The sequence below is a fragment of the Rhagoletis pomonella genome, unplaced genomic scaffold (genome assembly GCF_013731165.1).
Source record: "Rhagoletis pomonella isolate Grant_MI unplaced genomic scaffold, Rhpom_1.0 Rhpom_scaffold_00005, whole genome shotgun sequence".
Taxonomy (NCBI): domain Eukaryota; kingdom Metazoa; phylum Arthropoda; class Insecta; order Diptera; family Tephritidae; genus Rhagoletis; species Rhagoletis pomonella.
This window is the reverse complement of record NW_023458559.1, coordinates 31,331,871-31,346,639: the sequence shown is the minus strand read 5'-3', so window position 1 is coordinate 31,346,639 and position 14,769 is coordinate 31,331,871. Positions and strand designations below refer to the sequence as shown.

Genomic DNA, 14,769 nt, shown 5'->3' with positions numbered 1-14,769 from the left:
GTCTGAAATCTACCATATATTTGCGTTTTCAGTAACTTTACTGTCCTCCGAAAGAACTTTTAAGGAAACATCATACGAGTAGTTTTTAGAATTAAAGTCATCTCTTCACACAAACTCATTCGGATTCAGAGATCTTTACAAAATATTCTACAATTGAAAAAGTCTTGCAGAAAACCCATTAGAAGGTTCACTAGATATGTATGTAGATAAATATTGCTGTAGAGCAGCACTCCTTGTTTTTGGCTCTATAGAGAGCGGGGGCTGCCACCCCAACCAAAGCGCTAGAAGTGTTAAACAATTTTCCTGAAATAAGTCTGGCAGGAAAACACGTGGCTGCCGCTTCGGCGCTAAGACTAAAGAGCATGGTTCGGCGGTTTATTCACGCTTCTATACTTCACACTCTGGGTAGTCATAACCAAGAGATAGGTTCTTTAAGACGAGCATCCCGTCAACAAGAGAATGGAAAACACTAATACCATGGAGAAGGAGGAAATGATTTGTATACGGATGGCTGCAAGCTAGGCAATACGGTTGGCTACGGTGTTTTCTCTAAGGAATTAGGACGGGAATTACTTGCCCGAATTCCGGACAACTGCAGCATTTGTCAGGCAGTAGTATTTGCTATAAAAGAGGTGGCTATGTAGCTTAGTACAAATGCCGTAACGAAGACTACGATTAACATTTCCTCGGATAGCCAGGAGGCCATCAAATAAATGTACACGGTTATGCTAAGGTTAAAGGTTGAACAGGCAAGCCCTGCACCTCTAAACGACATTGACGCCATGTTCAAGGTCTTGGGACATAGAGATATTGAAGGAAATTGCTAGGCCGACGACCGAGGCTAGCCAAAAATGGTACCAATCTCCTTCTATGTGAAAGCAGAGGTAAAATTGCGATACCAATGGCAATCTGCAAGTTAGTGACTAGAAATAATACAACTCAAGAACAATCAGCTACTATTTATGGCCACATATAGATAAGAAAAGTACAAAAGAGCTGCTCGGCCTTACAAGAGAGGATATTGCGATGATTACGGCTTGTGTAACCGGACATTGGCTATTTGGTAGGTACTCTTCGAGACTAGGAGTTTAGCTCTCTTACGGAATTAACCGGTGTAGGAATAAAACCAGCCCTACTCTTTAAAAGGGCTTCAAAATTCTTCTATGAAAAATAGTCACCGAGGTTCTTGGGTTATTCAGTAATCGCACAATAGTCCTGCAAGATCTAAGTGAGTTGGTTTTTCGAACCGACTGCAACACAGCGACATTAGCATTTCTTGTATCTCCTGCTCCACACAAAAGATCAGTTAAATTTAAGACCCCTAAAAAGTTCAGAAGAGCTTTATGTAGTGCTACATCTTTGACCGATTCGAAGCAGTGGATAACGTTTGACCAAATAATGTGTCCCATAAGAATGTCTATGGAGATTTTTGGCTTCTCCTTTGAAAGATTGATTATAAATTTGAATCTTTACAAATGAACCAAGCAAACACTTTGCGTGACCTTTTCTAGCGCAGACAGTGTGGTCCTCTCCAGCTCGCCTTTCCTACCTGAGCTTTTTATACCCGAGCGCACTTGTGCACAAGCGGTGACTGTCTGTCCGTCCGTCCGTCCGTCTGTGCACACGATAACTCGAGTAAACATTTAGATTTCTTAACGAAACTTGGTACGTGCATTTCTTTCGGGCGAAGATGGTATTGTAAATGGGCAAAATTGGACAATAACCACGCCCACCTCCCATATAACGGTAATTTTCAGAAACACGAAAACTGCGATATTTTGGTAACTACTGAAGATTATTCACTAAAAATTGATATTTACAACAATGTTTAGACGAAAAATAAGAATATTATATATTTTTGAAAAATGGGCGTAGCCACACCCACTTAGTAACCACTGCACCAATTTCTTTCAAACTTGGCACAGTTATTGGCCTTAGTACAGCATACCAAATGGACGAAAATGTTTCAAATCGGACAATAACCACGCCCACATCCCATATAACGGTAATTTAGAAAAATACAAAATCTTCGATAAATCAGTAAATATTAAAGCTAATTTATTCAAAATTGATGCTCGCCACAACTCTTTACCAATAAATACGTTTATGATAACATTTTGGAAAATGGGACCTCTTTTTTGGGTAATCTCGAAAAATTTATCGTAAAAATAATCAAATTGTGAGCAAGTGAAGTCTAGCGGAACCATTGTATTGTATGTGATTTCTGACATCAACAATGCAAACAGCCTACTCCACATAAATTAAACATATTCTTTAATTTTTGGAAAACATTTCCCATCTCATATAGTCTTTTTTTTATTAATTACCTAATGCACCTTTCTAATAACTCATGCATTCATCTTGCCATACGGTTTCCATCAGAAAAATTGTAACACAAAATCACTACAAATCCATTGAATTTTCACTTTCTGTTTTCAAATAATTCTTTTTTTTTTGTTTTGCTACATTCACTCATTCATTTTCACTCACCTGTAGCTAATCTTCTCATGCGGATGTGAATACTCTGGTGGCTGCCATGTCAATTGCATCCAGGTTGCGCTGTGTGATGTAATCGACAGCGAATGTGGCGGTGAGGGCGCACCAAAGGTATTATTGCTGAATTTAGCTATAAATGAAAATGGAAAATTAATATACATATGTGTGTATGTAAATATGTGTGTAAACACCAAAATAAAACGAGCGATTTAGAGTCAGAAGCCAACAATTTTGGATAAGCAAAAACAAAATCAAATTTCCAAAAATACTGAAATAAGCAAAGTAAGTCAACCAATGTCAAATTTGGGCAGCTAATGTTTATGTGCATGTGTAAGCTTATTTTGAGTAGATACCCTGCAGGGAAGATCTCATGCCACAAAATAAATAAATATTTTAATAATTTTAAGTTAAAGTACTGTTTAAATGAATAAATAGTTTGTTTAAAGTTTGGAAGCAAGTAGTGAGTAAGGTAGAGACAAGGGAAAACATATTTTAAAATAAAGTAGATGAGACGTGATTGCCTAGGTGAAGTAGTGGTTACGGTCCAGTTTTTAAGTATTCAAAGACAATTAAAATTATATTTATATTTAAATAATAAAAAAATGTGAGAAACTAAATCTCGTGTTCTATTTATAGTTTATAATGCTGCGAGGGTAAACTTATGTTAGCACGAACACTGTGCCACTAGTTTAAAACCTATTAAATTAAAATTTGAAAGCCATTCATTTAAGCTCGAACTCCGGATTGAGCGGGTGAAAGTTTTATCAAACTAGTGCTTATGCGACTATTTTGATACTGAAAGTGTTCAATTATTTTTTTCATAAAATAGGAAAACTAGTGAATTAAAATTGAAAGTTGAAGTTGACTTACAGCCGGTTTCACCAGCAATTTAAACGGAAAATGATTTTTTATTTGCTGTCAATCTCCATATAAAATTCAAAAAATTAAAATCATTTTTCAATTAAATTGCTTTCGTAAAATTTACTTTTTAAGCCCACACTCTTCCCTGCAGGGTCAACGTAGTATTTACCTTGGTTATTGAAATAATAATAAATAGATAAACTATTTCCAATATTGTTTCTAAACTATGTAAACCATACTCACCATTCTCATCATCAGTCGTATTGATCAGCAACATCGAAGATGGCAAAGCTGTGCCATAGCGTCCGCGCGTCACCACCGTAATGCGATACAATGCGTGCGGCTCCAAATTTGTCAGTACAATGCCGGTCTCGTTTGTGGTCAATTCCTGTATGCGCCACCACCAAATATGAATGCATGCCACACCAAGCACACACACACACACACGCACAAGTACGCACGCACACATACGGATGCAGTTGGTAGACAAAGAGTACGCATTGCAGTGGCATTAGTGGGTTTACGCACAGTTTTATGGTTGTTCGTCGTTGTTGAGTGGATGTATTGACGGCGGGCAGCAGCATATTTTCCATTTATAGCAAAGCATTAGTAAATAGCAGAATCAGCGAGTCAGTGGCAGCAACAACGGCGACCAATCAATTTTGGACGAATCGTTTAGAACATGCAATTGAAATTTGAAATTGAAATTGAAATTGGAAGTGGAATTTTTGAAATTCTATAGTAGTTGTTTTTGTTGCTGCATTAACTACAATGTGTAAGTACATACATATGTAAGTATATCTGTGCCTATGTTATATGCTTGCATTTTGGCGCTTTTTCGATTTTTGGGTAATTGATGTTGTTGCGCGTGCGTGAGGTTATTTGCTTGATGCAATTTTTTTGGACGCTCAACGAATAAATCGGTGGCATTTCAATGCTATGCAGAGGTTTAGTGGTAAGCACAATTGTTTCTGAACTATCGATTACTAAAAACAATAAAAATTTATTGGAATTGGTACACGATCTAATGCTGTTAAAGGACGTAGTAGTAGATGCGCTGATAGACATGCATACATACATACATTGTATGCGGCAACTGAAAAATAACATAAAATGTGTTCTGGGGCATTTCAACGGGCGTAACATTTAAATAGTTTTTGTTTAAACATAAAGTAATTTCTCTTTAATCAACAATTTCACAAGTTTCTAAGTGTTAAAACTTGAAGTCAGATATCAGTTAAAAAAAAATAATACTTTATTAAACTTATTTATATAATTTACACGAAAAATTTACATTTTCCAAGATTGACGTATGGAACAACGAACTCACCCACCTCTTTGAGTTGATGGATTCGTTTTTCTCAATTTTGGACAAACTATAAATATTTCGTTCATAGCGATTTCCTTGTATGTAGTTTGAGAGTTAAAAAAAAACCTCTTTTACCTTGTGACCGCTGGGACTAGTTTTTGTGACGCGTGAGACGCGTCACTATTGACGACAAATAGTTCGTGAGTAAAATATGAACTCTACTGTTTTGTATGCATATTTATTAAATTTTTTATTTAAGGACCTCATTTAGAAAATGAGAAGCTCACGAATTTGTAAGCTAAGGTAAAAAAAACGTATTTTGCTGTGGGACATAAAATAAGCATTTCTTTAGATGCTGACAACTTCTCGACATAAAATTCTTTTTGAATAACTCAGCACTTTAATAACTCTATGAATTTTACTTTCTTTCTATTATTATTATTATCATTTTTTTCACTTTCAATAAAGGAGAAAAACCTTGATAATTTAATGAAAAAAATACTATATCAGAGATTATTGTATTTTGACTCGACTTGCGTTCGATATCGAATGCCACGCTTCGGGCTCTGGTGTTGGCAAAATTAATAGCTTCAAAAATACTTAAACCAAAATCTTTACATTTTCCATAGTTACAAAATAATCGCATTTAAACCAGTTGTATGCTACTTAACGGTTTCTGGCCAGAGGTCGATTTTTGTGCCAACAAAAAGTACGTTCGCTTAAATGTTAGAAGACTTTTAATACTGGAATTTTTTTGACTTATATAATTTGAACTTTTATCATCGTATACAATTAATAATAAAGCCATTTTTTTACTGTCCGTTTTTGCTTTAATTAAACAAAAATACAATAAAAAATTCTTTTTTTAATCCGTTTACTAAAATCATTATTTGATCTCAAAAATTATGCTTCATATATTAAAGAAATGCAAATTTTACATTTTGCGCAAACGTATAAAAAAATTAATAAAACTTAACTCCAGGGATGTGGGGTTTCAAAGTTGGTGGTCGAAATATCTACCAAAGGCCGAGCAGGGGTTAAAGATAAAACAAAACAAGAAAATCAGCCAAAAGTATAAAGATACGCAACACCTAATGTCGAACACGTTAAACATACATACATAAATGGCCAGCTGACTCAAGTAATATGTAGAAGCAGCAGCAGCAAGCCAACTACTACCTGTCAAGGTTGCACGTTTTTATAGCTTTTACAGTTGCTACTGCCCAGGCACCATAGTTGTTGTTACTCTATCTAATTGTCTATGTGCATGCATATGTCTGTCTTAATGACAGCAAACGTGCGACAACATATGGCAGCAATACAGCAGCACGAACAGCAGTTAAAGCAATAACAGCAATAAATCGCTATGCTATGGCCACTTAAACACATAAACGCTCGCCCTCAAAGAGTATACATAGCATCAATGCAGTTATGTATAGCTATGCTTAATGTGTGGCGCATGCGCAAATTGCCTTGCCACACCGGGCCATGCTCTTTTACAAATCCGTAACTAAGTCAATGGCAAAGCAGCTGTGTCCAATTTGGCGTGCGTTGCAGTGTTATGACACCTGCTTTAAAGCGTTTTAGTGCGTTATGAAATATGATAACATCATAAAAAAAATATAAATGCTTGAAATTTTAAATGCACGCCAACAACGAACGAAAACTTTTTTTTCGAGAATGGTTTTGACAACGGGAACATGTCTAATAAATTACACTCAACTCCTTTCGTTAAGGTTGCTTTTCGAACGATGGAGCAACCAAGTAGCGAAAGATGTGCAGACGCTATACGGTCCTTCTGCTTCTTCAAGTCGGACACTGTTATTAAAGATGCAGTTAGCAATGGTTGAACCTTAGGAAAACTGGAAGAATAGGGGTGGGGAAAATTCTTGTGTTGCTGAACGTCAAACTCTTAAAAACTTCACCGATAAGCAGGTGAAGAGAAGTAGGACAGAAGGACAGGAAAAGCCGCGAAACCGGCCAAGGCAAGTATTCAACACAAGACGGGTAATGAATTGTCTATTCCGCAACTCTCTTCTAATTTTAGTCAAGGGTATGTGCGAGCATAGTAGAAAATGAATGCCTGGCAAAGAAATGAAGCCCTCAGCATGGGAATCAAAGGACAGTGAACGTCGGATGAAACTTAAAAACCTATCTCTGCTTCATTCGGGAAATGGGATGAGTCGGAGAAGATTGTGGCATGTTAAAGAGCCCAAGAATTGTTGAATATAAGTCCTCGATATGCTAAATGGCCTCCATTTTCTTCCATCAGCGGAAGAATCGGCCACACATCGATTGCAGTATACACCCAATGGCAATAGGAAAGACTTAACGCATGAATGTCGAGTAGTGCAGGCCATCGGCTCCAGAATGGCCCATAATTTATAGTCCAGTCGATTGGAGTCTAGGTACCAGGAAGCCAGTAGTCCTTGAACATATAGCTCGAGTCATGGTTTTGTGTCGATTTTGCCTTATGAGCTAGAGTGGAGAGTTTTTGGAATGAGCGCAGAAGCTGAGTGGTGCACACGTTGAACCCTCGGAAAGAGTGCGGACGCATGAAGTAATGTTCTTTTTATTTAATGATTTTTCCAAAGTGAAAATTTTCTCGTTCGCAACCACAATTCTCTGTGACCATGTTTTGTGGGGAATGGAATGGAATTGAATTGTGGGTGGCCGGAAAACCCAAGAAAAACTTCTTTTTCGAAGTACTCGGGCCTAGAAACAGGATTTAGAGGAAAAGGATATAGGTGGGGTGGGACTTCAATGCTCCCCGGCAAACTTACCAAAGTCATTTATGAATCTTAGCAGTTGATAAAGGGTAAGAGAATGTATCCATCTGTTCCCAATCCAAAAATGTACCACCTAAGTGTGGCAAAGACCGGACAGCGGCAGAGAAAATATTCAGTATTATCCCCATCCTCCAAACAAGTTGTGCACTGTGGATCGTCGATAATGGATATGGTGACCATATGTCGTCTTCACGGATTGTGCCCCTAATCAGTCCCATCAGGACTCTTAGACCACTCTTTCTCTGCCTTAGAAGGAATTATACTACCTCCCAGCTACGGTTCTCATGGGTTTTAGTTATGAGACCCTTCATATACCCGATCGCTCCCGCTATGCTTGGCCATAAAATTGGCTCTGGTCCAATTGAATGCTCCAAAGAACCACAGTTCGGCAATTCATCAGCCAGTGCGTTGCCCTATACACCGCAGCGTCCTGGCACGCACGATAGTTCTAGCTTATTCCACCTTGTAGCGGATCAACTCGTTAATTCTTAATTATCTCGGGAATTAACTGCAGTTGATCCGGATTAAGTCCTAGAGTTAATTCCCAAATAATACTCGGATCAAGTGTATTTTCGACGACAATACTGACCAAATCTCAGAGAGCGTAGAATACAGAGAATAGGCAAATCTAGTATGGACAATATATCTTTTCGTCGGTAATGCAGTCACCATACTAATTCAGATAGGAATCCTATTTAAATTGGATAAGAGCGTATTTGAATTAGTATGACGACTGCATTACCGACGACAAGGCTAGTATGGACCTTTGCAAATTCATTGCGTTCTACGCTCCCTGAGTAAACATATACGCAAAATAAGGCAATCGATTCCTTCATCCGCGGTAGCCGAGTGGTGAGAGCTGGGCACTACAAGTCTGCAGGTTCCAGGTTCGATCCTCGGTTTAAGCTATTGCCAAAAAAATTGTTGTTTTTATTTTTTATTTGATTTGATTTATATATTTAATTTCACTTTACTTTATTTTAATTTGTTTTATTTTATTTCACATTATTTATTGTATTATTATTTAATTTAAATGTTTAGAGTTTATTTTAGTAAAAAAGTCAAAAACAAATAACTTAAAACAACATTCAAAATATAAAGTTATAGTTGAAAGAATAAAAAAAAATTAAATGAATACTCTACCCTGCCGTGGGATTCGAAACTACGACCCCGTGGCTCGTTAATCCGCATTACTTCCGTCTGGCAAGGTACAATTTTGATCAGATCAATCGCGCCGTTGATGCGGATCAACGTTGCCGTCTGTTTATGCTTTAAGGTATGTACATAAAATTGCGGCAAATTTTCAATCGAAATACTTCACCGAGCGAACCTAGTGCCATGATTGCCTACAACTTACTTACATAAAATAGCCCTTCATTTCAAGTAACTGACTGCTGAGAATGGGTATGGCGCCCGAGTCGTGTACCGAAATATTTGCTAATACTAACTAAGTATTTTAAATATTTTTTACTTACTTAATTAAATTCAAGGGGGAAACACTTCAAAGCTATTTTCTTGCATTCTCTGTTTCTTTAGTTGTGTTGTTCTTCCACCAAATGAACGATATACAATTTTGAAATACAATTTTCAAAAACCATTTATGTATATAAATGCATATGTAAGTTTTTGTTTAACCCCCTTCACTGGAGACTGCCGATTTGCACAAATATTTACCTTTACACATTTTTGACCTTGACATCTCATACGTTATCTTGTTTTTTATATATATTTTTTTTTTGGTTCGATGCACCTAGTAAGTGGCGTAAAAATTATGCAAAATCCATGAAAGCGCTTAGCTGACTAAGTGCATATGCACCCATTTTCGAGTTTAATGTTCGCGTTTGCATAAGAAAATCTTAAATGCAAATATTTACGCACTTACATATGCATGCACATTAGGGTGGTCCAAAAATGCATGTGAAAAAGTCGTAATTTTTACACTCTCACCCCCTAGGAGTGTTCTATACCGAAAAAAAGTATACCCCATGAAAATGTATACTTATATGATCAGAACGTCGAGCTGAGTTGATTTAGCCATGTCCGTCTGTCCGTCTGTCTGTCTGTTTGTATGCAATCTAGTCTCTCAGTTTTCGAGATATCCGGATCAAATTTGGTAGGTGGGTGTATTTTTATAATGTATTAATCATTTGTCGGAACCGGAAGAATCGGACCACTATAACATATAGCTCCCATACAACTGATTGTTCAGATATGAGATTTTCCATTATAACTTCTCCATTTATGCAGCTACGAACATGAACTTTTGCAATACTTGCACCCATTATCAACAGAATACTTAAAGTGAAAATTACAAAGATCGGGTCACTATAACCTATAGCTCCCATACAACTGATTGTTCAGATATAAAATTTTGCGTTATAACTCCTCCATTTATATAGCTAGGAACATGAAATTCCGCACTGTTTTCAATAATTATCAACAGAAAACTTACAGTGAAAATTAAAAAGATCGGGTAACTATAACCTATAGCTCCCATACAACTGATTGTTCAGATATGAGATTTTTCGTTATAATTCACCCATTTATGTAGCTAGGACCATGAAATTTCGCACCATTTTCACTCATTATTAACAGAATACTTACAGTGAAAATAACAAGGATCGGATGACTACAACATATATCTTCCATACATCTGATTGTTCAGATATGGGATTTTACTGTAAAACTCCTTTATTTGAACAGCTAAAACCGATAAATTTCGTAAGATATTTTATAAATAATAATACAAAGTCTACTGAGAAAATCGTCAAAATCTATGCTGTATAAGCTTTATCTCCTATAGCACTGATTGCTAAGATACCAGTTTTTGCCATATATCTCCTTTATGTAGGAAACTAAACCCAATAAATTGTGTTACCGGTTTACATACCGATCACATAACAGTGAAAATCACTTAGATTGGTGTCATATAAAGTATATCTTCCATATATAAGTATGTAACTCCTCTATCGATGTATGCAGATGTATTCAAAAGCAGTAATCTGTCAAAGTAAAATTTGCAGATGTTCATGAAAGGTATGAAGCCTTCGGCATAGCCGAAGACAGCGCTGCTCTTACTTGTTTTATTTTGAAATCAAAAAATATTTAGAGGTCGCTCAAAGCGCCCAAAGTTTTCCATGTATTTTATATGGGCAAAAAACAGCTTTTTGTAGAGATGGCATAGAATAGTTAAAAATCTATATTTTTCTACCAGAAAAATCAATTTATCTGCAGGAGACTCCCAATAATAATACCCAATTGTTTATTTAACCATTTTTTTCAGCGCAACTATAATTTATAGGTCCGCCAAAAACCCCGAAAAATGCAATGGGGCGACCAATAAAAAATCGTTAGCATTAAAAAATGGTTAAATAAACACTTGGGTATTGTTACTGAAAGTCTCCTAAAGAGGACCGAAGTTTTCCGATCGAAAAATATTGATTTTCAAGAATTCTGTACCATTTCTACGGAAATTTTCTTTTTCCCATATAGAAATACATGGAAAACTTTGAACGCTTTGAGCAACCTCTAAATATTTTTTGATTTCAAAATAAAAAAAATAGGGATATACTTTTTCGATATAGAACAATCCTAAGGGATGAGAGCATTACAATTTCGACTTTAATATTTTTGGACAATCCTAATGTACATGCTGCGTGCGAATGGGTGTTGCATTCAACAATAATTATCACGAAGCTGTAGATAGTAGCATGCATTTTACATGCACGAAGACATATACATGCATACATATGTACATATGTGCCTATGAGATGCACGTTTCATCACAAATTAATGTGTGCTATGTATGCCTGTCAAATGTTAACATATGTAAATTGCTTTAGCATTGCCAGCACAAGCAGTCGCAGCACGCTTCTACATACCATACATAATTCCCCACTTCATTAGCGGCCAATGCCGCAGTTCGGTATTTAGAAGCAAAATCGAGTTTAACACGCCAGCTGTAGAGCTGCTGCTGCATAATCCTCGTAGAATGCATTATAACTGTTAGCAGAAACCATCGCTGCAGCTGAAGATGCATCTCAACCGCAAGTGAATTTTTGCTGCAGCTGTTATTATGAACATTATTGGCCTCAATTACGAATGACAGCGTAGCGCAGCATTAGAGGAGAATAGTAATTAGAAGGGGCAAGGCCGAACAAGGTCGGTCGGTGGAGTGTGGAACTGTTTACGCTCAATATATTGCTGAATCTTTGGAAGGTGAAATTAAGTGGATTTGAAAATTTTGCATTTATTATCTGATCTAAATTATATTCGGCTTAAAGATTTGAAAATTCCCTTTCATACTCTATTTCATTCCCTAACATAAAATACTAATTTTTTGAAAAGGAGTTAGATGGCTACATTTCGTACAAAAATAAATAAAATAAAAAAGAGCAATTGGAGTGAGCAGTTTCTATACTAAATCAACATCTGTTGTACACATTTTTATAAAAAAAAACAAGTAAGAGCAGCTCTTCATACCTTTCATGAACATCAGAAACGTTTACTTTAACAAACTACTTCATTTGAACAAATTTTTATATTCACAGCATAAATATAGAGTTACATATATAAAAAATCAAATCTAAAGCACCGATACAAGTAATTTTCTTTGCTGTGTGATCGGTATGTAAACCGGTAATACCGGGGTTAGTACCAGGTTGACCGAGCTTTGCCCGGAGTGTATATATTTTTCTAAGTTTTCAAGATTTGGATAGCTTTAAAAAAATACTTTCGAAAAGAAATGAATTTTATATCTATTAAGTAAAATTCTTAATCCAAAATTTAGGTGGCGACCCTATTCCGAAATACCCTAACGAAAAATATTTTCTGACCAAAGTTCTCATCGATATCTTTCATTTGATATCCATATTGCGATGTTCTAGATAAATTGTGTAGAATCGAAAATAAGTGCAAATCTTACACTATTAAAATATGTTTTAATTAATTTGTAACTAATTTCGAATAGGTGGTAACCTTATACGAGTCTTCTCGGAGGTAGTGCCTATTCAGATAACCTTAAAATCCAAAACATTATCTGTGTACAAAATTTCATCAAAATCGTCAGAGCCGTTTCCGAGAACCCTATGGATATATATACGTATATACAAGAATTGATCGTTTAATGTAATAAGATACCCTCAAAAACTTGTAATCTGAAGAATCAGTGGTATAGAATATAAAGTTTACACAGCACCGATTTTGGCTTTGTATGAAAATAGCTCACGAAATTTCTCGGGTTTAGTTGTCCAAATAAAGGAGTTTTAGAGTAAATCGGTTGTATGGGGGCAATAGGTTATAGTGACCCGATCTTTGTAATTTTTACTGTAATGTAAGTTTCTGTTGATAGTGAGTGAAAGTAGTGGAAAATTTCATGTTCCTAGCGGCATAAATGCAGGAGTTATAATGAAAAATCTCATATCTAAACAATCAGTTGTATAGGAGATATATGCTATAGTGATCCGACTTTTTCGGTTCCGACCAATCACTAATACATTCTAAAAATCCACTCACTTACCAAATTTCAGTCAGTGATACCTCAAAAACTGAGAGACTAGATTGCTCAGCTCGACGTTCTGATCATATGAGTATACATTTTCATGGCTCTATCTCTTCTTATTCTAGTACTTGCAAACTTCGGACCAAAGTTATAATACCATTTCATGCTCATGAAAGGTATAAAAATACAAGAAAATAAGATTAATCATGGAGACTAGTAGGCGTCGTCTTTATCCCTAAGTTAGTTGGGACGACTGTGACAGCCCTAAAAGCTTCAGGGCCATTAACATGATATCCTTCTAGCTGAAATGTCAGGAGTATTGGCTAAGTTGTGCATTCGTAGGGTGTCTCCACATCATCACTTATTCTGTGTTTGCATAAACATGCATAGCAGGCGTGAGAGTCTTGTGAGATGGCTCTGCAAAATCCGGCTGCTAGAATTAGGAATGCCATCGCTAATAACAAATTCATCTTGGGTGTTTTTGTAGACGTTGAAAGTACTTTTTACAAAACCCATTTGGTAGAATATGCAACTAGGCTGTAAGGCATCGAGTAAATTCTGTGCTGGTAAACTGGATTTGTTCAATGCGGCTCTACTTCAAGCCCTTATCAGTTGTTTGCAGGAAAACGCAAATATGTTATGATTGAAATTAACCCAACTACGGCTAGTGTTGTGCTCTTCACTAGAAGAAGAAGGTTGAACGGTCTTGTTTCCGCAGCTTTTAAAGGAGTGAAATTATATAATTTTTCCCGTAGTAATGTGTTTAGATGTTATCTTAAATAGTAAACTTTTATGAAAGTTTAATGTTGATCATTGGACCGCCAAAGCTTTAACAGCGTTGTGGATATTTAAACAGGTCTTTGGTAAAACGTGGCTCCGCCACCTAGAGGAACCCTGTGGATTTCCACCTGAAGTGTGTGCGGACTCTCAATCAAAAACGTAAGTAATCTGCTGCTAAACTTCAAAGAACGATCTTGAGTGTCAAAAATCAATCAAAAATTTGTGTGGAATTTTCTGTTGGTACTTTGTACTAAATCATATACATTACGGTGATCTAAATAACCAACCTAATGAATTTATGGCCGTAAAGGTACCTATTTACTAAGAAGAAAATTCTCCCTTTTGGAAAATTTTGGATTCCAATTATAAAAGGTGTCGGTGGCCATTTGAAATCTTCCATGTAAATTATATGACATTTTTTTCATTCAAAATGTTATAACAGTTGAACCGTTTGAGGTAAAACTTTGTCTATGCATATTCTTGTAGGACATTAAGTTCTTTAAAAAATAATTTAAAATTTTTATCCTTCAATATTCTTGAAAATTTTCATTATGCATTTTTGAAAAACCGACACGTTCTCAAATTTCACTCTTCCAACTTTTTTAAAAGTGAATTTTTAATAAAAACGCAGTTTCACCATATCTGGGCCATGGTTTCGTGAGTATATTGATGGTTTCGGGTGTGTTTGAAATTTTTCGAGTTTTGCCACACGGTATAATAGTACTGGAAATGTTGTTGCACAGACCTAATATGTATGCATATAGAAAATTGTCCATTTCCGCATTTTCAACCAATTTTCAAATTAGACTTCCAAGAACTTTTAATAATTTTTTAGTAATTTTGTGCACGTTTTTCGCCCGTCACACATTTCCCACATGAAGTTACAAATATTTTCAGCAAGCCAACAAAAGAAATGCAAAAACAGCTATTCAACCATTTTATAAATAGTATGACCGCTAACTCATCTAATTTATTGTTATTTATGTTATTATATAGACATTTTCAGAGTTGTTTTCATCTCACTCTTAACTCAT

At 36.0% G+C, this 14,769-nt stretch overlaps 1 protein-coding gene across 2 annotated transcripts in view; it reads right to left on the bottom strand.

Moving 5' to 3' along the window:
• The window catches only part of LOC118738837 (Ig-like and fibronectin type-III domain-containing protein 2), a 275,040-nt gene that overhangs the window by 30,559 nt on the left and 229,712 nt on the right, over positions 1–14,769 (bottom strand). For both annotated transcript variants that reach the window (XM_036469845.1, XM_036469843.1), the window contains 2 exons: positions 3,601–3,745; positions 2,491–2,626 (listed from right to left, as the gene is read on the bottom strand). In XM_036469845.1, the coding sequence (XP_036325738.1) occupies positions 2,491–2,626; positions 3,601–3,745 (281 nt within the window). The remainder of the gene's footprint in view (positions 1–2,490; positions 2,627–3,600; positions 3,746–14,769) is intronic.